At 36.9% G+C, this 27381-nt stretch overlaps 1 protein-coding gene across 1 annotated transcript in view; it reads left to right on the forward strand.

The window, feature by feature from the left end:
• Window positions 1-23018, forward strand: part of LOC106106010 (nuclear receptor corepressor 1) — an 83045-nt gene extending 60027 nt beyond the window's left edge. The window contains exons 4-16 of the mRNA XM_013286536.1: window positions 3801-3956; window positions 9153-9351; window positions 9752-9865; window positions 10523-10690; window positions 11223-11390; window positions 11830-11955; window positions 13359-13557; window positions 14073-14235; window positions 15003-15148; window positions 15658-15994; window positions 21396-21807; window positions 22281-22519; window positions 23009-23018. Of these exons, the coding sequence (XP_013141990.1) occupies window positions 3801-3956; window positions 9153-9351; window positions 9752-9865; window positions 10523-10690; window positions 11223-11390; window positions 11830-11955; window positions 13359-13557; window positions 14073-14235; window positions 15003-15148; window positions 15658-15994; window positions 21396-21807; window positions 22281-22519; window positions 23009-23018 (2437 nt within the window). The remainder of the gene's footprint in view (window positions 1-3800; window positions 3957-9152; window positions 9352-9751; window positions 9866-10522; window positions 10691-11222; window positions 11391-11829; window positions 11956-13358; window positions 13558-14072; window positions 14236-15002; window positions 15149-15657; window positions 15995-21395; window positions 21808-22280; window positions 22520-23008) is intronic.
• Window positions 23019-27381: the final 4363 nt, after the last annotated feature.

Genomic DNA, 27381 nt, shown 5'->3' on the forward strand with positions numbered 1-27381 from the left:
TAGGACTAACTCTATCTTTAGTAAATCTAACAATGACTAGTTTGCCCTATGATTTATCTATAGTACTGAAGTAGACGGGAAATTGTCTGGATTTATCGAAGATAGTTCTAAGAACAGATATAGACACGTACCTAGTACAGTTCTACGCTTAAGTTTGCACTTTTGAAGCTTTTACTGTAATTTAGACTTTATTGCAATGAAATAAGGTTTATTTGATTTGGCTTGAGTATAGTCCTTAAGATTGTGTGTAAGAGGTTTGGTTGGAATTTAGACTTTATTACTATGAAATAGAGTTGTAGTGTGCGGGTAGTTATAAATTTGCGGTTCATTGTACAAGACGAGTTTAGCTTTCACTTTCGCTATCGGATGCTCGGAATACGGTTATTATGTCCCCGACTGAACAGTATTCTTCATGTTCTCAACCCGTATTGTATGCAATTTAACTTATTTGTTTTACTTTAAGTTGCATACTTGTTGTAGAAAAATGCTCGGACAGTGTTTGCTCAGTTTAATATCGCTACTTTGTTAAAAGTCTATTTATATTTAGATTTATTTAAGCACAGATGTAGATTTTAGTCTGGAAGAATACATAAACTGATTTTTTTTAATTCCGCGCAAGTAAATCTTATTTTAAATTAAATGTTAAATAATAAAATTTAAGCCGAAGTCGCACCAGTTTATGGTTTCTCTAAAAGTTTGTCATTCGTGCAATTCTCACTTTTGACACAGTTATACCCCAAAGTCTCCAGTTCCACCGCTAGAGGGCGTAACTTAGCTCCCAGACCGAAACCGTTCCAGATAAAATATAACCTTAAATTCTACTAAATTTTATATTCAGACAACGAAAAACTTTAAAAGTTCCACTACCATAACTTCATCAAAGCTTTTATTTTATCTTAAATGTGGGTAAAAAATTTTATCATCACAAAAAATAAAATACAGGGTTAATTTCGCAATGGGGATCTATTTTTGTGAAGTATGTTTTACTAGCTTTCGCCTCCTACTCCGTCCGCGTGGAATTAAAACAAATAAAAGCAAGTAGCCTATGTGTTCTTGCAGACTATACACTACATCTGTGCCAAATTTCATCGGGATCCGTTCGGGCGTTTAGGCTACAAACTCTAACAAACATCCATCCCTCCATCTAAACTTTCGCGATTATAACATCAGTAAGAAGTAAAATTCTACTGTATGATTTTCGTAAAAAGTTAGTTGTATTTATGTAAAATTTTTATTATTAACTTTACTACAGTTGTTTGAAAGTGGTCTTGTCCACTTTATCCTTTCCCAAAAGTTTCACTTAAAAATACCCCTTAACAGAAAGTTAAAAACTTACAATAACTTTAGGACGGACGGCGACCGTACTTAAAGTTATTGAAGTTGAAGCCGACAGTTGCGGAGCTGCGGCGACTGTAACAAGCCCTTTGACGCTCACCCAACCGGAAAACTTTACATTTCCATTGAGTAATATTTAAATTTATATATTTTTAAACTGATATAATAAAAGCGTAAACTCAGATATTCATGTCTGTATGGTAGTCCTTTCCCTTTCAAGATTAGCCAAAATACCATTTTCCTCGCTCCAAGTGAACAAAGAGAGAAGAATGTTTTTTTTCGCTAGTGAAAACTAACCTTTAATAGAGTTTGACAACAATGAAAACTAACCCAATGTGAGACACTGGTATTGCGGTTTCTCCTTTCAGTAAAAACGTAAAACCCTACATGTACATAAGCAATAACAACTACAGTACGAAAAGGATCTTGTAACACTTTTTTGACATTGACAGAAGGTCCGCTATAGTTCTACAAGGATCATATGTCAGGTGGCAATTATGTAAACTAAAATGTCAGAATGAAAGCGTCATATTTTGAACCAATGAGAGAACGGCAAACGCACAAGTGGATTTTTGTAATTACGAAAAAAAAATGGATTATGGTTTTCCATAATTTACTTTATAAGGTATCCTTGTCGGTCTGTAATAGTTATTGTGTATGTAGTTCAGTGCGCACGCGCAGGCCGCGTGATGACACGTGTATGTGACACAATTGCAACACTGCCAATGCAAACGCATGACTAGACAATTATTATGTGTTAATGATCGACCATGCCACCTCAATTGTAACAGTTATTAAAATATGACTTAGTATAAAATTTACATATGCGCAAAATTAGAATAATTTTTTAGCTAAATATATTGTTTCATTCTTTATCAAAATTATTGTTGTTAAATTTCGAATATGCTAGACATATTTTTGCATATTAATTTGACCTAGTTTGTTTCGACATAACCACAAAATGTATTATTTGATTGGAATTTTAATCCGATATATTTGGTAAACCAATTCGATAACAGATCTCTGCAAACCGCTAACACACAATAAAATGATTTAAATCGTATAATATTAAAACTGTAAATATCTCAGATTCTTATCAAATCCACTCTAAGTGAGTTAAAAATAGCTGCTGTTAAACGTATTTCATTCATACTTTTCTTTATAATAAGGTAAAATTTCAAGACATCTAATTACATGGTGATCGTAAAATGGTTATCGCAACATCGCCCTCCCAACTAATAGCAAGCAGGTGAGTCAGTTATTACTCAGTAGGAATTGACTCATACTGTATAATAAAGTCATGTTCAAGCTGGTATACACAAGCCAGTAGCTAGCACTGGTACTTACATGCTAGCTAGCTAGCACGTGCCAAATTGGGATGTACGTAACTAAAATGCATAGCACGATATTGCATTTAAAGACAGGTACGAGAATTCAAGTTCAGGTCATGTGAGGTCATTAAGTCAATTTCGTTTATAAACAAACCCTGAAGAATTGTAGAAGAAAACTTGTCCAGATTAATTTATTTTATTGTAGTTCTAGCACGTAATACTGACAAGATCACAGATATTGTGCAAGAATATGTATGCGAAACACTAACATTTAACTAGACAGGAATACTAAACGACAAAGGGTCAGCAAAGGACGACCCGTGCTATTTGCACATTAAAACGTTAGGTAACGATTATTGATTAAATAACTATGTCGTTTCACTATTCGGCTTAAGTTGCAAGTAGAGTTCGTTGGAACTAAAGTTGTAAACCATTTATGTGTTTATACAAGCCCTTTTATTGCCTTTGCAACTTCAAAGGGTTTAGAACATTTGTACATTGTATGTCTTCGACCCCCCCGGTTTGTAGCACGTAAATAGACATTTCCCTCACCTTGTTCACTACGACGCCTGTCGCCTGTCGCCTGTCGCCTGTCACTTGTTGCCTGTTGCTTGTCACCTCGCATTTTCACACCATCGCAAGCAGGTATCGAATCGCGTTCATCGATGTGACGTTTCTAATTTACATGTAAATCGCTCGCTTTCGTAATCCGCTTTCGCGTCGACTATCTAATTTGTATATAATATAAGCTTTAATCGGGAACTACATTCATATAACAGTAAAGCTAGATAATTAAATAGATAAATAGTGTAATCGAGATAACTTAAAGGTAGACGGGTAACGGATTTTATGTAATCCAAAGTTGGATGTATAAATTATTTTATTCACCAGTCAACAATATAGTTCTCTTGCTTTTTTACGTTAATAAACATAAACCCATCTCCTGTTTTTATTCAACGTTAGCTTCCGTTGATAAGGATCTCTGTCCGATATCAGTAATAAATGACACACCACAAATATATGTTGGAGAATTTTCATTCTTTTTATTTTTCCTGTCAATTTAAACACGTAATATTTATTTTCGATTTCGATTTTCTTTGTTTTGTATGTAATTTGTGTGTATGTTTGTTGCAGGCCGGGGCAGTCGGAGCACGGGCACGCGGGCGGTGCGGGCTACGGCAAACCGGCGGGCGTGCAGCCCCGCGCGCCACCCGCACCCTACGCGCAACCCTACCAGCCGCCCCTGCGACTGCACAACCCCGGATACGGCTCCGCTCCACTCTCATACAGGTAACATGTTAAGCCTTTCTAGACTTAGGTGGTAACAAACTTCCAAAAATCAATTTTATTGCATGAAAATAGACACCATGCCAGGCTAAATCTTGAATTTTTGGTAGAAAATGGCGTCAATTTTTAAGTAGTTTAAATAAGATTGAAATCGTTGACATGTGAACTTGCTTGTAGATTATGAATTGTATGAACAAATGGCATTGTTGCTTTGGGAGTTTGCGAATTGTGCAAATGCTACCCTACCTATTATAACTCACAATTACTTCCAAAACAATAAGATATAAACTCTGTGTAGATTAAAATCTGGATCAACGTTGAATTAAATGAAACTTCAAGGTGTTGTGAAATTTTTCAAAATACAATAGATTTTACGAATAAATTGTTGCCTAATTTTTTTAAAAACATTTGTTTCAAATTATTTTTCTTTTGACCCTAAAATCGTCCGTTTACCATAATCCTCGCTCCATATAAATTCGAGTGTTTTTGCATCCGTTAAGAAAGTTTGACCATTAATACTAAGTCATTTCAAGTTCTCGAAACTTCTACAGAACTTTCTGCAAACTCCCAACTAAACCATTAATATTTCCTAAAGTTTGTTTTAAACAAAGAATTATAATTTCGAAAAACTTTTCTAAATGAATAAAAAACTGTCAACTAAATTTTACGAAGTTTTTTACTTTTGGAAGAGTCTAGAAAACTTAAAAAACTATAGTTCTTATAACGGAATCAATGACAAATCTGTCTAAAGAAACACTGCACCTGTTTGGATGAATGACCGCTAACGGGATTTTCAATTCCGGGCTTAGAAAAAGAAATCCAAGGAGTTTTTCTGCTGATTGCAAGAATAGATTTACCTACAGATAAATGATTAAATTCTCTTCTCAGCTAGGATTAAAAGCAAATTATAACTAGAAGGGTCTGTCTCACCAAATTGCAAACTGTCTGATAACAATCCAAAGTGTAAATTATGATGGAAATATCGGATTTTGTTCCCTTATGACAGTGACGTCATTTTTAAGCTATCTGAGCCCAGTTATAAATTGTCATGTATTTATGTTGCCACAAGATTCAAACATAATTACAATTTCTGATTACATTTAATCGAAATGGGTAGGAAATTATTGTCTCCCACTGTTACAGAAAATTTAAACTTTGCGTATAGATGAAAATACAGTGCTGCAACATTATAAAGCAACACATTGTGAAGTTATTGATGATTGTGATACAAATAGAATTCTGGCAATGTAACAAATGCCGAGATCGATACCGACCCACTTTCATTATCGCCCTCACAAAAACTTCCATTACTATTGTTCCATTCAATAATACAATACACATAACAATGACTAAAACGTACGTAGGTATATTATATAATTATGTAAAGCATTTGTATTATTTGCATATAATTGTTGACTTTAAACAATTAGTAGACTCTACCATCGGTAGATTATAAATATCTTTATTTTATGTCTACACTATCTTTCCGCGTGGAATAAAAATAAGGAAGGCAGTAGCTTATGTGTTCTGTCTGACTATCATGTATACCAAATTTCATCGTAATCCATTCAGCGTTTTAAGCTACAAACTCTAACAAACATCCATCTATCTAAACTTTCGCATTTATAATATTAGTAAGATTACAGAGCAAGAAATACAGTTTATTTACTATTTAATTTTATCTATAAAAAAAATCTCTTTAATATGCCTAACTGTTCAGCCTCGCTTTAATTTCTATGTGCTTATATGGAGAACAGTACTCGATTTTTAGTTGTGTAACTAAACAGTTGAATTGGCTGCGAAACAATCGACAATCGGACAACGGTTTTGCGATTGTCGAGGTTAGTCAAATTAGCTTTTAATATCGCTAGCGAATTACACGAAATTATAATACAAATTGTATCCTTACATTCCGATAATAAAACTAAAAGTCTCCGTATAAATAAAAACGTATTTTCCAAATAGACTTACGTAAGAGTTTGCGTAAAGTTATCCTTGACTCGACCTAGACACGAATCAAGGACGTTCTGCGCCTCCGCTCTGTTTGTATAGAACGTTACAATACAATCGAGATCGACGCTGTGTATTTTTAAAATTATAAAAATACACAAAAGTTTATATACGAATAGGTTTTTTAAACAAATGTAACATTGAAATCTCGAACATAACATAAACAATGTTTTTAATGTAAACGTTTAAGTGTTTAAAATGCGCCATAAAATTCAGATGTTTTAAATAATTTATACTCGTAATTAACTTAATAAACTCGATTAAGGGTCTGTCCCACCAACGTGTAAAATATGTGATGGAAATATCGGATTTTATCTTATGACAGTGACGTCTGAGCCTCTGTCAGCGGTAGGACAGTTCTTAGTAAATTATTTTATAACTCATTAGGCGTCTAATAAATAATAACTCATTTATATAACTGGTAAAGCGTTTATATTATTATTATTATAGTGACTGCTCGGCTCATTCAAAGAATAATTTCCTATGTTCAATTGCATTTGATGCCTAGAGCTCAGTGGTTAGTTATCTAGACAAAGTTTTAGGTTCTTAGCAATGTTGTTAAAACATAACGTTGGGCATAAGTGAATTTAATTATTTAATACATTTAGATCTTTGGAATGATTCCAAAGGTAGATTTTTGTTTTTATTGTAACAGACATCTTTAAGACATTCCAAATGCTTTATGCGTAATACAAGAATAACTTTTGGCACCAGTATTACCTTTGACACAATTTTATATGCATTTTGTACATTTTACTATTGCGTTATTACTTTTATTGGATTAAAAAGGATTTTAAATGTTAAATACTTGTTAACGGACGAAGGACGAACTGCCCCCATTATAAAAGCAATTGTCGAATTCTTCTATTCATTAAGCACGTCTAGCTTTACTCTGCTTTTATTTTAAAAGTAAATTCTAGCTTTATTTGCACTATAATTTGTCTGGAACCGCAGTAAGCAGCACTAATGCTTCCATTTATATACGCCCGTAGTTCCGACCTCATACTCCCCGTGCCAAAGCACATACCCTTGCGTTGGTCTTTATAAAAATTTACATAAACTCTTGGCCGACAGCCAAACGGGCCGCAGTTATGAAAGGATCGTACGAAAATAGTGCATTGAAAAGACGTAAAAATGCATTCATACAACGGGGACTTTAACTTTTTACGTAAAACAAAGGATAACATCTAAAATTGTCTGTGTGCTCGCTTAGTGAGTGTAAATATTTAAGTCGGTATGTGTTAATTTAAAACGTGTGACAGTCATTTTTACTTAGTCCTTTTCTACATAGTCAAAGATTGTGTAATAGCATGTAAAAATAGACGTTTCAAATAACTTTAAATAACTAAAACGATGCATTTTAACGTGGGCGAAGCTCCGGACGCACTGACATTGCTGAGGATAGTCTTGATTTACTGTAAAAATACATAAATATCCAATAGTTTATTCATCAATGTATTTACGAGCGTCCTGTTCTATTATATTTAACTTTGATGTATGCTGAGGAATGTAGCTGTTTATATTTAAATTTGTGTTGCGCGTCTTTATGTCTCGCCAAATGTGGACATCATAGAATGTAGTATAATCCAAGTAAGAAAGCAACAGCAAACACAAATTCTAATAGGCTGTCATTATGTGTTAATTTAAACTATTATATGTTACTACTTTACGTGATAATATTCAATGTACAAAAGGATAAAGTAAAAACTCAAGATTATACAAGGTGAACGACATTTTAATTACATTATAAAAACATGGAAATATAAAAGGCGCAGAGCAATGCGTGACCCATGCGGAGAGGCATTAAAATAATTCCGCCACGTGTTGTGGCAGCGCTTTCGCGTTCAATAATAAAAATAAAGTTTGTGAGTTCGTGGCGCGCTAAGCTCCCCCCGCCGGGAGGGGGAGACAACCTTGGCCTTCCCCCCGCGCTCTCCCCGCACACGTCCCGCGCCCCGCCAAACGTCAATCTGACAGATCGAGTCCCGCGTTTTCGGGAAGCGTTCCTGTTATCGGCCAGTGTTTGTAGGTTACACTACGTGCGTAGCGTAACCGTATTCACTAATAAAGGGCCGTTGTTAGTTCAAAAACGTGAATGTCCTTTAGTTTAGATGTTTTAAGATTTTAGAAGAGTATTGTAATGATTTAAATAAATGTCTATGAAGGCTTTGTACGCTTCTATAAGAGTACAAGAGTACGGTTATAGTTTATAAATCTATGTTTGTAGAAAGGATTGAATAAACTCCTCCATTCTAAATTATTGTTAAACGAAATGTGCTAATGGTAGAGATTTTTCATGTCGGGATTTATTGTAATTTATGATTATCGTATTATTTATTGCGAACCTTAAGTGCTGGAAATGTTTTAGGCCCATTTCTCTGAAATAACTTATGCAGAATTAGTTTTCTTTGTTGAGGATATATCATTATTTACAAGTTTTTTTTATTCTGATAATGTTATTAGTACTTTATTAATTTATTTAAATTATGTAGCAAATATCAAAAGTAATCGACGTATCTTGATTCAATTGTTTTAACATTTTATTAGGTTGTTATCGAAAAACAACAAATTGCAGCATACAAGGTTCCATTTTTTACTCCAGTTGTAGTATAAAAATTAAAGTTTATAAGTTTTTTTATCATTTTGCCAGTGACTGCTTTCTTAACTGTCACTTATATATATGCGAGGTTGCGACCACCGTACGGGAATTGAATCTGGCTTAATTAATGTCACATGTGACACGCGGAAAGGTTAATATCACTCGTATACTTAGTGAGAGCTAAGGAATGTCGCTTTAAATTGACCTTTTTGCGATCGACTTTTAATTTTTAACATTTAAAAAATGTTAAGTCGAACACAGCATATACGGAATACTGCTCCTTATATTTGAGACTTGTATCTTCTTTCTTTCTCTTTCGGGCGCATACTTTTGACTAAAAAATACCACTACTATTATGCGGTTGCCGATTGTTTCGCAGCCAATTCAACTGTCTAGTTGCATAACTAAAAATATAAGCTCATAGGAATCAACGCGCGACTAAAAAGTTGTGCGATAGTTTGGGGACAACTCACTCTTCACTGTAAGGGTGCTTACAGTGAAGAGTGAGTTGTCATACGATTCGTCTTCTTTCCCCAAGCGTTAGGTTGAGTCGAAATTTTTATTTATGTATAATTTTGTGTATGTTCCAGAGATGGCGGCTACGGGCGCAACGATTACCGCGGGGGCGGCGGCGGGGGGCGCGTGTCGCTGCTGGGGGGTGCGTACCTGCCGCCGCCCGCGCCGCCGCTGCACCACCCCCCGCCCGCAGACCCGCCGCCCTTCAAGAAGATCCGCCTCAGTGCAGAGCGACCCGCAGCGCACCACCCCCAGCTGCGAGTCGATACCAGGGTTAGTTCTACTTTAGTATATTGGTACAACAAACACGAATGTGACCTACAATCGCCCATATAGAGGTAACCTCCCCCTGGCGTAAACCTTATAATGACTAGTTCTTTCACCATAATAACAAACTTAACTTGTTGCTCGCGATTCCGTCCGCGTGGAAATAAAAAAAAAGTAAAAATCGTTGCCTATGTTACTCAGTGATAACGTAACTTTTTAATGGTGAAAGATTTTATAAATCCGCCCTGTAGTTTTCGAGTTATTCCAATACATCGAAAATCCAAAAGTACAAATCTTTCCTCTTTATATAATAGTATAGATATACTTGTCAACAAAATTTGTTATTTCCAGAGTTAACTCTTTAGTACCAGTTTAAATTTTAACTGTAAAACTCTGTTCTTTCCAGGAGTCGGTGTATAACATCGTGGAGGTGCTGTCACCGAACCCGCCGTCGGAGCCCACGTTAGAGGACCACAACTTCCGCACCACCAAAGATGACCTGCTGCAGCAGATATCGAAGGTATACCATACAATTGTCGTTATAGAGAACACGCATCTGACTATGATCCTATAAGTCGAAATATAGCTTGGGCAAATTTTAATCTGTTGGTGATATTAGCGCTATTCATAACTGATTGAGAGATTAATTATTATAACCTTGGTAAAAGTATTTTATTAATAATTAACATGAAAATAAATATGCACGTAATTAACTTCAAGAAACCCCTCACATAACGTAATCTTCAAAGACGTAAATTACAAAGACCATCATCATCATCCTCTTATTCTACTCCCATAGGGTCGGTGTATCAGATTTTTGTCCTCCAAATAACTATCATACGTCATCTCAGTCATCACTCCCTTTTTTTTTTTACAAAATTACAATGATCGTCTAAAGCAAATCGCTTCCTAACCTTAACTTGTTAAAGGAACACTTGTATGTATATTATTAATGTTTGCAAATGCTACTTAATAAGTGACATACATTAAAAAAAGCTTTTTTGAGTTACTTTATTCACTCTTCTGATTTATACTTTAATATTTACTAGAATAAAAAAACCATTTACCCATATTTCACCTTAAACAGACTACTGCCTGGGAACCAATATGTTAGACCGATATAAGTTTTCTTAAACTAAGGGGACTTACACACGATGTAACATGAACTTCCTTTCAGGTGGACCGCGAGATGGCGCTGTCGGAGGCCACGCTGCAGAACTTAAAGAAGAAGGCGGCGGAGCTGGAGCTGGCTGCCACGAGACCCTCGCGCCCAGCGGAGCCCGAGGAAGCCCCTTCACGGCATCGCAGCCTCGCACAGTGTATATATGCTGATAACAGGAAAAAGGTACGTTATACTCTGTTCTTAACTTATAACTGCACTTAGAAGTTATTAAGCACACTAAATGAAATCGAAGCGAGTCTATTTGAGAATTTATACTGTTTGTAGATGATTTATGAATGTTTCGTAGATTTGTAATCGTTTTACTGATCTCAAAGTCAATAACAGAGGTAAAAGATACCAAATACATTGGTATACCCTCCGGCATTTCTCGTTTTATTCTCTTTTATTTTTCTGTACTAATATTATGGCGAAAGTTTGAATGTATGAATGTTACTATCTTTAAAATGTCTTAAATGAATCTTGATGAGGTTTGTCACAGTTGTAAAACATAGTCTGAACCAACAAATAGGCTTCAAGTAAAGCTAGTATTTTAAATATGCAGAACATAATCAAAACATACATTTAACCTACGAAAAGGATAATAAAAACAAATGTAACATATCTATAAGTAATTAGAAATGTAGAAAGTGGTAGAGGGGGCGCATTTGGGTGGTAAGGGGGATCAGGGGGGACATCTAACAGCAGTTGTTTGCAGGCGAGCGCGGCGCACGCCTCGCTGGCACACCTCGGACCCACCATCTCCTTCCCGCTGTACAACCAGCCCCAGGACACGGAGGTCTACCATGAGAACCTACGGAAACACCGCACCTTCAGGAAACGACTCTCGGAACACATACGAAGGATAAAAGAAGAGGCGGAAAAGGTAATTGACTTAACTTGATTTGGCTTCATCGCCTAATATAAATTGTTCAATATTCGACCCATGGTTAGAGTCACATTATGCTATGATTCAGAACTCTTTTAAAAATGACTTCTTAAAAATGTCTAGCTTTGGAGTTCACAAACGAAAGATTGACTTTTTAATTTTTAATTTTTATAGAAAATTAGAACCAAAATGGGCCGAAAGATGGCGTTTCTTTCAATTTGTGTTACCGCCATCTAGTGGTGTACGGAGTAATTTCGCATGAAAATGCTGAAAGTTTTCCACGGAACTTATAGGGTAGAAAGTGCAATGTTATGAGTTTCAGAATAGACATTTGCGAAAGCATTGATCAATAATGAAACACTTTGGTGTTATTGTTATATTACACACTGACTTCTAGGAGATAGTAAGACAAAGTACAGATTATTATGTTTTGCAGAAAGAAGACGCATTAGCAGAGGAATACAGCCGGCGAGCAGCGGATTGGATGCGGCGAGTGGAGAGGATAGAGCAAAGTCAAAAGAGGAAGGCAAAAGACGCGAGGAACAGGGAATTCTTTGAGAAGGTATGCAAATGTTTTTTTTGTAAAGCAACGTTGCGGGAACACTAACGATCGACAATAGAAACTAGAACTTTGTTGGCATTTATAATAGTACTAGCTTATGCCCGCGACTCCATCCGCGTGTAAATAAAAAAAACGAAAGTGAGTATGTGTTCTTCCAGACTATCCTCTACAACTATACCAAATTTCATCGAAATCCATTGAGATATTTAGTCTACAAACACTAACAAACATCCATCCGATCATCTAAACTTTCACATTTATAATATACTGGCTTTCGCCCGCGACTCCATCCGCGTGGAAGGAAAAAAAACAAAACTGAGTAGACTATCTGTTCTTTATGACTATCCTCTACGTCTATGCCAAATTTCATCGAAATCCGTTCAGCTGTTTAGGCTACAAACTCTAACAAACATCTATTTCAGTATGTTACAAAGTACTCTGTGCATCTATCTATCTAAACTTTCGCATTTATAATATTAGTATTATGAAGTATGACATACGCTTAGTTCTGACAGTTTTTCTGAAGAGTTTCTGTACGGCTGTAAGCAAAATAAGTGTCAATTGAACTGTACAGTAAATTTTTGGCCTACACACAATTTTGACTGATCAGTTCGACTCTAATCAAAACTGTCATAATTGTACATAGGTTAAATAGTAGGAGGTTTATGCTACTTCACTTCGATTATTAACTTTGGATAAATCCTTCTAGTTAAAACAAAGATAGCAATTTGGAAAAAAAATGTTATTCAACGGTTATCTTTGGAATCTATCTGAATACAAATCTATGAGACTATTGTCTGTCAATTTAGTGGTAATACAGAACAATGTGTATTATGTATTCATCTAGTGATATTCTGTCTGATTAAATATTTCGATTTTAACTAAATTTAACATACAATGAGTAATATTTAACATTCCGAGAACTGTTTATAATCTGTTCTTATATTTATTAAGTTAACAGTAAAGAAGATATTGTGTAATCAATACTTGAATAAAGGATTATGTTATTTATTAGATTTTAGTATTATATACTAAAGAATGAATTAAAAAACCTCGACCAATTTTAGCCCAATTTTAGCAACTAACAATTTAAACAACTATTATTAAACAATTAATTAAATAAACCTTATAACATCTTAGACTATTTAAAGTACTAGTTTCTTTCCATACAAAGACAATATTATTTTTGGCAAAGGCAACACGAAACAAGTAAATGTGTAGGAACGGGAAATCTTTCTATGTATCCTCTTCTCCGTCGATTAAAGTAAGCAACGCATCTACAATTGAAGCTATCTATGGGTTGCGTTTCGCTGTTACAGCGAATAGTTGCTGGTTTGCCACCATATGCTAATATAAAAAGATATTGTTTCCTTTACAGTTTCTCATATTTATTTCTTGTTCAGGTGTTCCCGGAGCTCCGCAAGCAGCGCGAGGAGCGGGAGAGGTTCAACCGGCTGGGGGCGCGCGTCAAGTCCGAGGCCGAGCTGGAGGAGATCGCGGACGGGCTGCACGAGCAGGAGCACGAGGACAAGAAGATGCGCTCCCTCACCGTGGTGCCGCCGCTCATGAGGGAACCCGGCACACCCACGATACTCACCAACAGTAAGAAATATTTTTTGTGTAATATACTGAAGAAAATATGCTAAGTGTGTCTGTATTATCACTATTTCTACAAAGTTTTATTTTTGACTTTCTTTCGCCTGCGATTTCGTCCGTGTGTTATTAAAAACACAAAAGCGAATAGCCTCTGTGTTCTGCCAAACTATCCTCTACATATATACTAAATTTTATCATAATCCGTTCAGCCCTTTAGGCTACAAATTCTAACAAACATTCATCGAAACTTGCACATTTATAATATTAGTTAAATGACTGCTATGGATGTAAAAATGCAGTAGAAATTACATAATTTTTAATGTCAATTCTACGACTTGAGTCCCACCAATTCTCTTAGCGTGTTTACTTTCATAAAAAAGCCTATAGCCTTATAGAAACTGCGAAGCAGGAATAATTGTCACATTCAGTCATAAAACACAAAAGGAAACCCTTAGTGTACATTTCTCCAAGTTAGGAGAATCACATGAAGTGTGCAGTTTATCAAGTTCTTTGTACATCAGTGCGGTGCATGGACATGGAGACTGAGCACAAGGAGCTGCAGCTGCGCAACGTGTGGTCTCCGGCGGAGCGGGACCTCTTCCGCGAGAAGTACCTCCAGCATCCCAAGAACTTCGGACAGATAGCCTCGTTCCTGCCGAGGAAGACTGTCAAAGACTGTGTCCGGTAAGTGTTACTCTCAAAACATATGTATTAAATTATGTAAAATGTTTTTGCTTGTGCGGCAAGGAATTAAAAAAAAATAGTAGGCTGTCTTCGAGACTGTGTTCTACATATCTGCCAAACTTGAAATTTGTTCAGCTTTTCTGTACATATAGATACAAAAAGAAACTTTTAAAGTTGTAATATTAGTAAGAAAGGTATGAAATGAGGTGGAAAAGAGGTTTCTAAGAAAATTTTATTAGTATTACTCTCAGTATTATTATTTACAATACAAAATGCTATTCAATAAATCGATTCTCGATTTGACTTTAATTTTTTTTAGTTAGACACATGAAATAATTCATCTATAGGTTTTTAAAATAAAACGTTTTTGGTAGTATTACAGAAGGAAAGAGACAGAAATATGTTTTACAACTTTTCAACAGTGGGAAGTTTTATGTACTAAAAATCTTCAATAAAATTAGTTATACTGGATTGCTGAAGATTTCATTTATTTTATCATAATCTAGTAACTTATTATTGTTAGGTTACCTATGTTTCGAGGGAGTATAAGTCATTTACGTATTTCGGAAACGAATATCATGAAGTAAAAAACCAAAAACACTAACTAGTAGCTGGGAAATTAATAGTTTACATTGTATGAAGATATTGCCATAATAATAAAATTCATATGTAAAGAAAAAACCTATATTTGAGTGTGAATTTTCCATGGCATATGTACATAGGTGTGTATTGTGGAGTTATTGTCTGTAGAGGTGTGCTTGGCGCAGGTTCTACTACCTGTCGAAGAAGGCGAAGAACTACAAGCAGCTGCTGCGCAAGCCGCGCCAGCGCCGCTCCACGCGCAACCCCCCGCGCACCGCCCCCGAGCCAGAGATGCCCTCCGGCGTGCTCACCCGCCTGCAGCGCTCGCAGGGTCACTATCACCTAAATCTCATCATCATCATCTCCCCCATCTGATCCAATTCCTGTAAATCAGCACCAGGTTTAATCTCAGACATCACTCCCTTGATCATGTCACCTTTCACGCAATACATCTATTTCTAGACCTCTACCGGAGTACCTCCGCACAGCAAAGTTCTTGTTACATGCGATTCATCCATAAAAAAATTGTCCCCATGCTAACCTTTTACTCCTTATCTTCTCTACCACTGGGGCTATTCTCAAATTCCTCTAATATACACATTCCGTATCTTATATTTTTTATAAAGCCCTAATCAAAAAGTACAAAATCATTTTAACTATAACAAAATAGAATTAACCAATTCTAGTATTTGGTATGTCGAAAAATACACGTATTTTGACACCAGCAATAAAAGGTTCATTTTTCTTACCGCAAAGTGTTAGAATCAAAACATATACTGTATTTTTAATTAGAAATATTACTTCTAAAGCTACAAATTGACCCGACATATCTCCATACAGGAACATCAGCTCGAGCGACAGATTCGAAGGAGGCGTGCGTAGAGGAGATGACTCCAGAGCAGCTGAACATGATCCCGGTGCCCCCGCAGCCGGAGCCCTTACACCTGGGCCAGCTGGGGCCGGAGGGCGAGCTGCAGTTGCAGGACATGCAGGACATGCACATGCATGCAATGCACGCTCCCATGCTGGACATGCAGTGCTCCGACCCCATGATGGGGGAGCAGATGAACATGCAGGGTATGAATATGCAGGGCATGCATATGCAGAGCTTGCAGTCGATTCAATCCCCGCCATCGCCACAATCAATACAATTATTACAACCCAGTCATCCAGCGAGGTAAGTCCCATTATTACTTTATTATATGGATTACTAGATTCCGCCCGCGACTCCGTCTGTGTGGAATTAAAAAATAAACAAATAGGTTGTGTTCTTCCAGACTATGCTTTACATCAATGTCTAATTTCATCAAGAGTTTGTAGCCTAAACTGTAACAAACATCCATCCATCCAAAGTTTCGCATTTAATTATAAACATTAATTATTACTAATATCAATTAATAAGATAGCTAATTTTCAATATTAATTACCATTCAATGTAAAAATATTTATTTTACTTACATGGAAGACAAAATAGTAATAAACGACATCAAAAATAACTTTGATAGCATCAAAACGTTATACAAAATGATAAAGAAATCAATAAAAATCTGTAACACAAATCAAATATAAATTCACTCATAAATATTAATACAAATAAGTCAATAATATCGAAATGCTACACCGATAGGGGGGAGGGATGGGGGGTTAACAAACATGTTATGTCGAGTCTTGCTGCGGAGTCTCGCGAGCTTTTTAATTACGCCAAGTCAACACAAGATATGAATTATTCACCCATAGTAGAATTCACTGCTTAGGGTTCCGCATTTATATAATACTTTCTTCCGCGACTCCATCCGCGTGGAAAAAAAAAATAAAAAAATCATAGCCTATGTCACTCACATATAAATTACCATTCTAATGATGCAAGAATTTTTAAAATCGGCCCAGTAGTTAATAAGTTATTTCAATACATACAAAAGTCAAAAATACAAATCATTCCTCTTTATAATATTAGTATAGAAGTATAGACTAGCTTTGGTCTGCGACAGTCTGTGCGGAATTAAAAAGAAATTAAAAAAAAAACTCATAGATCTGTTCTGTAGTTTAGTATACAAACTCTAAAAAACATCCATCCAAACTTTCATATTAATTCATTCATTAAATTCGGGTAGGAATGTATCACAATTTGTTGTGTTTATATATCAATTAAAATTGAACAATATTTACTATTTTGCATACGGTTTTTCCAAGATTCTCTCTTACTTTAGATTTAATACAAAAAATATGTTAAGCGACTGTTCAATTAATTGATTTTTTATTAATTAAAAATTACAGTTTAAAAAACTACAGAACCCTTTTATTAAAAACGTTTAATTTTTAGTCGCGGACTTGATGGCGGGTAGTTTTATCTTGTTTGCATTGCCGGTTGTATGTCTTTGAATGGATAAGAAATCGCGTTACGTTCTTATTCTCTCGAGTCTAGAATATTAAAATTCTCACTGTTTGCTCATTTAGGGAATGGAATGGAATGGAATTACATCTTTACAGGGTTTATTCAAGTTTTTTAACATTCGTCGTGTATAGCCAACTATTTAAAATAATTTAATTCTGTAGAGCGTCGGTGGCTCAGTGGTTTAAGCACTTGACTTGTAATCTACAGGTCTTGGGTTCGAATCCCGCCGTACCAATGTGATTTTCGAATTTTCATACGTATATTTTAACCGACGTTCATACGGTGAAGGAAAACATCGTGATGCCTGCACATATCGGCGAAGAAATTCAAAGATATGTGTGAAGTCAACCAACCCGCAGTGGGCCAGCGTGGTTGACTATGGCCTAGTCACCCCTTACTTAGGGTAGGCTCTGAGCCTCTCGGTGAGGAAGTATAGTGAGCTGGTGATGACGATGATGATACAGTTTTATTCACCATTCTGTAACCTCTTTAGAGTATACTAATACTCACACGCTAGTGTTAAAGAATCCTTACTAATATTAAAAATTATTAGTGTTTGAATTTAACTCGTAGTTATAAAATCTCTCTCAATTTAATATTAACTTAGATTATTTCTGAAAAGTTTACCTCTTGATTTTTACATTATCCTTTTAAATTTGGTAACGTATTTTAAATCTAATCTTAATAAAATAACGTAAAGGCACGGTAACGGGTTATTTTCCGAGCAGAGCCGGGCCCCAGCACAACTTTGTTTGCCAGCCACTCGGCGTTATGACTTCACCTCCATTTTATATTCGCAGATTAATATTTTAATATTCACAACTTTTTATATTCCTTTCGTCTTTGTTGTATAAGAATCTGTCAATTTTATTGAAAGGAAATCTGCTTGATTTTAATACTTTTAAAGCTATGTCAAGAGATATTCTGTATTAGCATAAAGATTGAAATTTATAACTGAATTTATAATGGATCTGTCATATTTTTTATAATATAAGATGGCAAACGAGCAAGCGGCCACCTGAATCCACCGAAATGGAAATCGACCGCTACCCATAAACATCCGCAATTGCAGATGTGTTGCCTACCCTTGATTGGCTTTTCCCCTTTCTATGCGTCTCCGTCAAATCCACTTTTCCCTCCCATCCTTCCCTCTTAAGAAAAGGGTGGAAAGGAAAAGGGACTAAAATCAGGCCTCCGGCACCACACTCATCAGACGAAACGCGGAATTCCTTCCACTTCACGCCTGTCTTCTGTGTGGTCGTGGTATTACACCTTGCGAGCCGGGACATTCGAGCAAAGATGTTAAAGCGGTTTCTACCACTGTTCATTCCTTTGACTAAACTATCGCACAAGTGTTTAGTGTTGCTTTGATTCCTATGAACTTATATGGTTGTGCGCACACTACTCGGTTTGTAGTTGTGCAACTAAACATTGGGGCTGCGAAACAATCGACAATCGCACAACAGTTGTGCGATAGTTTTGGCAAATGTGGTCGCACGCTCTTACTCTTTACATAGTTATTGATCAAGGTATCGATATACGTCTTCAAACGAAAGAAATAGTACATCCCTATTATTATTTACATAGTAATATGTTAGAATGTTCATAGAAAGTAAATTACACTCTTTGATATTTTTATTGATCAGCGTTCTATTGAAATTAAATATAACGAATTTGGACCTCCGATATGAAGACATCCCTGGGGGTGTGCTGCGGAGTGCGGGATGGGGGAGGGGGCGAGCTGTGTACAGTTTATAAAGAAAATATAGAATAATAATGGCGCGATATTCGTGCGTGTGTTGACAATCACTCCCGTGATTATTTGCGCACGGATCCCGCGGGAATCATCCTGCCCTAGGGATGTCTCTTACGATATCGATAAAGTGAACATCAAATTAAACCCTAACAAGAAGACTATATAAAACCAGTATCAATCAATTGCAAAACATAAGTGTGTTTGATAACAACAATTGTTAATTTTTAAACAAAACCTTTACAAACGCGTAAAATTTGTCAAAACTTTGTTATTCGGTCACTAAAAAGTCTTAACTCTAAATGAAACACCAATTCAAAAACTTAAATATTCTTGAATATTTGGACCGATAAAAGAAATACAAAAAAGAACTGCATTTAATGGAAAACTAATGGGAATAATTTTATGTGAACTTTAATTTTTAAGACCTACTGAATTTCCCTTGATTTGCATTCTATCGATGTAAAGAACATCCCTATCCCTATCGACTCCTGGTGGCGGGGCTTGTTTAGATTTTTACGCAAACACCGCGCCGGCCCATCTTTCTAATTGCCTTAATTAAAAGCAACGATCGAGAGAGGAACACGGCTTTAACAAAAAAAAACTGTTGGTTTTTCCCGAAGCCAATAACTGTCTCTCGCCCACTTCATTTCCATTACGACGCTGTTTGTTTGATTGCTATTGATGATTTCTTATTTAATTAATAACTAAAATATTTTAAATAGTCGAAATAATGAAATAGAGCAGGCAAAAATTAAAAAAAAAACGAAAAATACTGAAAAAAACACTGTTTTTTTTTTCGATTTTGTGGGTCATGAATGTCTTGATGTTCAAAGAATTATTAAATTTATTTTGATATTAATAAAATAGAAAATAAAATAAAAAGCTTTTATTGATTTTTTTTACATTTCAATTTTAACGTTTTGACACTCTTTTTTTTCTATGTTTATTGCTAATATATATATATTTACATCTTTGGTTTTGTTTAAATTCAGTTTTCATTTAAAGGACCGCCTTGTGCGGGAAAAGCCTCCTCCATTAGTTGCCATCCTTCTGTCTCTAGCTAATCTACTCCAGGTTTTTCCTACTAAGCTCGTTATATCGTCGTCCCATCTCTTACCTTGCCCACCTCTTCTCTGTTTCTTGTGTATTGGATACCAATTTGTCACCGTTTTTGTCCATCTTTTGTCCTTCATCCTTTTGATATATTTTTTATTGTTTTAATATATAAGTGTACAGAAAGTTCACAAATGGTATTACTGACATTCTTGAATGAAAGGTTTTACGCTACTGTTTGCGACCAATGTGTAACATTGATCTATTTCATGTCGCCTCGCTTTAGATTTATTAGACATAGATTAAAAAAACGATAATTTTTCCACCAAAATTAATTAAAAGCGATATGCAAACAACAAAAGTAAAGTAACAAGTAGATTAAGCTAACACTAAATTCGCCGAAAAAAAAATCGGTACACATATTTTTTTTTTCAGTGTAACTAAATAAAAGTTGTTAAAACATAAATCGCTTGCAATCTGTGCTGGGGCAAACCCGCCCGTGTTTGCCCACCCCCGGCGATAACTACCCGGCTGGTTTTAATTGGCCCAATTTTAATGATGTACAAATACGCCGCCCGACTCTGTTTTACAAAGCCAGCGATCTAAAACAAGCTCGGCAGAGACGAACAAATTGTGAAAAAAATATATTAAACACTTGTGCTGCTGATTGCGGGCACTTTAATAAAGACCGTAATCGCAGTGAAAGTGTTAAAATTTTTAGTATTTGCAAAAATGATCAAAAAATTATTGCTCAATAACAAATTATTAAAATTAAGTATAATAATCTTTGCAATTAATTTAAAAAAAAATCTTTGAGGGCAGAAAAACATTGAAATTGAATTAAAAATTTAAATAAATCATAGTTTTAATTCAACGTCAGTGTATTGTTAATCAGCGAGTTAAATTGCAAACAAGTGAGTGCGCCGCGGGGGTTGCGGGGTGTGCGGGGCGCGCGGGGAGGGCTGCAGCCGCCCACGGTAAACATAATTAGCTCAATTCGCCACTCTTTTAATTATCCATCCATCCAACACGGCTCAGCCAACGCGACTTCAATATAACCTGGATGATGGTTGAATTATTTAAAAAAATTAACGTCAGTTCAAACAAATAAAATCTACATTATATTACGTCAATACTTATATCAGGGAAAGATTTGTTTTTTTTTTGCGTTTAAAGAAATAACCCAAAACCTACTGGGTCGGTTTTAAAAATTATTTCATCATTCAAGAGGTAATTTATCTGTGGGTAACATAGGTTTTTCGTAATTTTTTAATGATACACGGGCGAAGTTGGGAGCAACAGCTAGTATTACATTATTTTATAAAATAATTCTTCAACCAGGTTGTTAAGTATATAACTTAAATCTCTTTCCTACAGGCCAGAAATGAACCGGACGCCGCCCCTACCGCCGTCCCCTCCCCCAGCGTCCTCCGCGCCCTCAGCGCCACAGCCCTTCACCGCCACGAGCACAGCCGCCAGCACCAGCTCCACCACCACCAGCACAGGCACAAGCGTCAGTACAATCACCAGCACGAGTACCAGCACAAGTGCCGCACTCAGTACAGTCACGATCACCGTCACGCCGGTGGGTGAGACGCCGGGCAGTCCTGCGCCTGCCACCAGCGTGACAACTATCACGAGCACGTGCTCGAGCGTGACAAGCGCGCCCAGTCCCGTGCCCGACAGCCAACTGGTAGTGGAGATGTCGCTGGCATCAGTTCCATTACCCACCGTGGCGCCGGCTAGCACGCCACCCACATTCACAGCGACTGTCACCAGCGTGATTACCGTAAGTGTCTTTTACAGTCTCTTCCTCAGCTTTTCTTTTTTCAGTTATCTATTTCAGGGCTGTCCGAACTAGATAGAAAAAATGATGAAATACATAGGGTGGCCGCAAAATATTTGTAAATCGGTACATTGTTCATTAATGTTTATATTAACTAGCTTTTGCCCGCGTCTCCATCCGTGTGGAATTAAAAAAAATTATTAGTCTCAGTGTTCTTCCAGGACACTTTCTATATCTATGCTAAATATCTATATCCGGTCAGCCGTTTAGACTTCAAACTCTAACATCCATCTATCCCTTCATCTAAACTTTCACATTTATGATAGTATGATGTGAAAAGCAAAGATAAAAAACGATTTTGCTGTCCGTAACTATTCAAGCTCCTGACCATAGTTTGGACAGCCCTCATGTCTTTCATTCTCTCTATAAGATTAGACTTCCAATGTTACTAGTGACTATAAGCTTGTCTCTCGCAGACAACGTGTTCAGCGACCGCGTCCTGCCCGACCGCGGTGTCTTGCCCGACCGCGGCGTGCCCGGTGTCGTCGGGCAGCGCGCCGCCCACGCCGCAACCCGCGCAGCCGCCCACGCCCACGCAGCCCCCGCCCACGCCTGAACCGGGTCAGTACATTTTGAAAACTCTAAATGGTCGAAGGGAAGCGTTACAGGGGAGGAGATGTAAGGAAAGGGAAATTCTTATTCTGCACTTTTCAAGGTTTCCTTCACAATTTTATGTATAGTTATTTTAATGAATTATGTTAAACGTCTTTTATAGTATTTATGTGTATATTTATGTATTGTGTCGATCACTTAATCTCATTTCTGAATTGCACACAAAATATTGATAATTTTCGTATCGTTTACTGTTTAAATCGCTCCGATTAGCCACAAGTTACTCCTAGTAAGGAAATATAATAGAAGTTTTAATATTATTCTCATGGTTTATGTTTTCACCAATGGAAACTCGTAACTTAACCCTTTCAACACAACTTTTCTGAATAATTTAAAAATACTATTAACTTTTGTACTAACGTCATGTTTTTGACGTTATATGAAGTTGTTTCCCTTTTATCAAAGTTGAGTTAGCTAAGAAAGTTTCCGATCACACCACAGAACTTTTAAACATCGCAACATTTTAACCACATGTTTAATATTTAATTCAGTTTTCGATAAGTTTGGTTTTAAAAGTCGTTTTTGTATTTAGGTTAAAGTGAATTTATTTTCGAACCACTTTCCATTTTTAACACATGTAAAGAATTTCGCTCAAAAGTCACTTCACAATGAAATTAAACAAATTAAAATAATTAAACATTTATTTAACAATGACAATGGTATAATTAAATTAACCTAAAGCGGTAGTGACAAGGTCACGTGCTATCCGTCTAGTTGCGGCTGAGTGCCGGAGGTGGAGGGTTCTTCTTGATCCCTGTGCTCCTCCACCTCCTCCCCGTGGCAGCGCTTGCGGTGCTTGTGCACGAAGTAGTACGAGGGGAACTTGCAGCCGCAGGTCTTGCAGGGGTAGTAGTGCACGGGGGCGCGCGGCTTGCGGTGCCGGCACGCCCACTCGCGGCCCGCGCCCGCCTCCCGCCACGCGGTGTTCAGCACGCGACTGAACCTCACGGGGCCGTCGCAGGATGCCACATCCAGCACGGCTCCACTCGTCCGTCGAGGAGGCTCAGGAGCTTCGATACGTTCCACATCCAGCTCACTCGAAGTGGTGGAGCTAGGCGTAGGTGAAGGCGGTGGTGGTGATGCCGGAGGTGGCGAAGGCGCCCTAGCCCGGCGCGGCACGGGGCGATGGGCGCCAGGCGGGGGCGCCGGTCGCGCGACGCACGGGCTCGGCCCCAGCCACGCGCGGTATAGGGACAACATGCTCTGACGGCCGTCGCTCAGCGACTGCCCGCCCGCCCTCGCTCACGATACTTATATACGCGCGCTCGAGACGATACGATTTAATTACGGATTTATTTACCTTTGTAAATGACGTCGACTGAGACAATCGAAATGTATTAAAGTCTAGGTTTCATTCGGTAATACGGATTGCTAACATCGAATTTTGTTCAAAAGATGTGTAAAGTGTAAGCAATTAGATATTTAAATATAATTAATTAAAGTAGTAAAATAGTCTACGACTGTGAGCAGCTGCGTGCGGTGCGGGCACCGCGGGGTGTGCGCGGGGTGCGGGCGGGGTGCGGGGAGTCAAAGGGCCCGGTGACCGCGCGCATTAACAATTCATGCTAAACAAACCCTCGTAAGAAACTCTTCGTGTACTCAACATTTCATAATTGAAATTGTTCCCGCAGATAAAATCTAAATCTATACAAAGCGGGTTCACTTTCCTCTTATACATTTTTACCAGGCTCCCGTAATATTGTATATCTTAATTTAATTTAAGCTACATAATAATTAAAGTAATTAAAAAGCTCAGTCACTTTTATTGAGCAAAATTATACCTAAATGTACAAAATAAAAAAAGTAAAAACTTTTACTCTTTTTCGCAAAGCCTAACATAAAAAACAGATTTATCCAACATAGTGTATATAATAATAGAAAATAACTTAATAGATATATAGTGTAATTATTCGCATAATCATTTATTACAAAGTGAATAAATAAGTATGACGAAGTACGTTAAAAATGTAAAACCCTTGTCGAACTCCCCCGTCCTCTGTCCACATAAATATTCTCTTTAAAAATACCTCACAAACGGCTATAAAGAAAATTTGCACAAAACGACTTCTGGGACAAAACTCGGCCGTTTAATATTACACTATCTCTTTGAGGGTATTGTTTGAAATAGAAACTAAATGTTAAAGTTTTACTATGAAAATTACTTAATAAACTATACACTAATAATAAAGAATCTAGACAGAAAATAAAATAATAAAAATAAAAATAGAAGACTGTTTTCTGAATTGAAGTATAGTCCAAATTGGTTCTAACCAAAAAAATGTAAGCAAAAATAGTCCTTTTTTTTATCAGCTATGAATAGAGTATTTTCTCTTCCCACTTAGTAGCTGTCCCCAGGGACGCTTTCTGGACGTATTGAATAGCTGGTCTCCTAGGAAGATCTTACTACGATTTTACATTACAATCTACTTTGATATCTAGACTTTAGTAAATATGAACAATATTTTATTGGAATTCTAAAAACTTTAAAACACATAAATTACAAATGTTAAAATATTAACCAGTAATAAAATATTTACAAGCGAGAATATTATGAAGTAATCGTATTCGGCTAATGGTCCCGTCGACAACATAAAGCCGCGTGTGATGGCGTGTAAGCTCGCTTTGTCCCGCCGTCACGCTGTCACACTGTCCCGCTGTCCCCCTATCCCGTTGTCCCGCTAATCCCGCCTCGTCACGCTCACACGGAATTGCAAATCATCTGCCCAACTTCCTGACACTTGACGACTGATAGGGACACGTGTTTTACACATTTTATAAAACAAATAATTTATTATCCGATAAATATTTTAACAAATAATATTTTGTTCTCTAACTTTTGTTAAATATTCATTATTGCTGTAATTGTTTTACTAGCTGTTGCCCGCGACTTCGTTTACGCAATATTAAGATAAAAAGTAGCCTATAATATGCTATGTCAGCTACACTTCAGTGAAAATCCGATCGAAATTGGTCCAGCCGTTTCGGAGATTACTCGGAACAAACGCGGCTTGCGGACAGACAGACAAACAATCTTTAAATACGATTTTCGTTATCAGCAACGCAAATACATCTTCCCGATATCTGGAAGTTTTTTTTTATATTACAGACACTAATTTTATATGTATGGATGATTGTTCCTATCGCCAATTCAAATTAATAAAAAGTTACTAAACATAAGGTATGCGGGACGAGGCGATGCAAAGCGAATGTAAAGCGTTCGTTTAATCTGGTAGATGTCTCCCCCGTGTTTGCCAGCGCGGCTGTCGGCAAACACGCTCTCCGCAGCCCGCAGCACGCCGCCGCCTGCCGCCCGCCGGCTCGTTAAATTGTCACGCTCCGCAGCACCGACAAACATTGTCACATCCGACGTTATGTCACAGAGGACCGACAAGGCTATGTTAACTATTTACATATGGATAAATTGATTGAAAACTACTTTTATACTGGGTTCCTGAAGTTGCTGAGAATGGTTATAATTAGTTGGGAAACTGGCCATTAGTGGTTTAATTTTATAATTTATATTTGTCAAATTCTCAATAGCAAATGTCAAAATGACATGACATGACAAACCTTGGCAATCTTGCTTCCTTGATGTTGGCAGCAAATTATGGTCTCTTTCCAACATTAGGGTTTTTATCAAAAATATTTACCCCCTAACTTTAATGGCGTGAAAATATATAGCCTTAAACGTGAAGTAAATGTAGGGATTTTTATTAAAAAAATAATTATTCAAAAATATGCTGTAATTGCTGACATCTTAGGCAACAAAGAAGTGTGTGTTTACGCTTTATTATAATAGTATAGATAAATATAGATATATAACTCATTATTAGAATTGTACTAAGTTTCCTTTGCTATCCAATCCGACATTGGACGCCGATTCGGCGAAACGTTAATTCCCGCTGAAATTATACGGAGTGTAATCACCGCGGATCCAATTAGTGCTTGTTCAAATATCAGTAATTGGGTAGAATAATCGACAGTAGCCGGCGGTTAGCTGAAATCTAAAGAGAATCTCAAACCGCGGGTAATTAGAGAAGCACACAGACTGTTAATCCTGAATGTCTTGCTAATATTATTAATGCAAAAATTTAGATGGATGAACGTAATGTTTGTGGTTTGTAGCTTGAACTGTTCAACGGATTTCGATTAAATTTAGAATACATGTAGAGCATTATCTTAAAAACACATATGCCTACTTTGTTTTTTTAGTTAATTGCCGACTTCCCTAAAAGAAGGAGGTACTGTTACCGTCTGTATGTTTTTTTTTTGCTATTGTATTTTAAAAAGCTAGATTTCACAAAATGTAGTAGAAGGTGGTAACTGTCGCTCTCAGAGTCTTTAAGAGGTCTCCCTAAGTGTATTAATAGTAGATTTGTAGAATGTTATCGTATGTAGAGAAGCGAAAACTATGAAATAGTATTTGTATTGAAGTTTGCAACTAAACTTAACAATGTGCAGCGAAGTTGGTAGTTATTAGTTAAACGCAATCAGAGTTTAACTGAGCGAGATAATTTTGTGTATTCTGAGATGCAACTTTGCGTTATGCTGTTTGAAGTTATAAGCTGTCTGCAATTTGTTTGATAATTCATATCAGATAGTTATTTGATATTTAAAGAAAACACTTTCTATATAAATTATATATACGATAATAATACGCTACTGAAGCTTGTTTGCTAGTAGATTAAATAATAGATTAAGAGCCCATTTTGTTCGCTCGCGGAGCTAAAATCTATCGCTCAAAACAGTTTACCGTCGGATTTAGCAATAAATAATGTATGGTGCAGTGGCGCCGGCGGAGCGGCGGGGCGGCGGGGCCAAATCTGGCGGTTAATCTGCTACAGTTTGCAAATTGGCGCCCAACGCGGGGATGAATATTGCACGAGCCCCCCACCCCCGCCCCCC

Source organism: Papilio polytes, unplaced genomic scaffold (assembly GCF_000836215.1).
Source record: "Papilio polytes unplaced genomic scaffold, Ppol_1.0 DF824269.1, whole genome shotgun sequence".
Taxonomy (NCBI): domain Eukaryota; kingdom Metazoa; phylum Arthropoda; class Insecta; order Lepidoptera; family Papilionidae; genus Papilio; species Papilio polytes.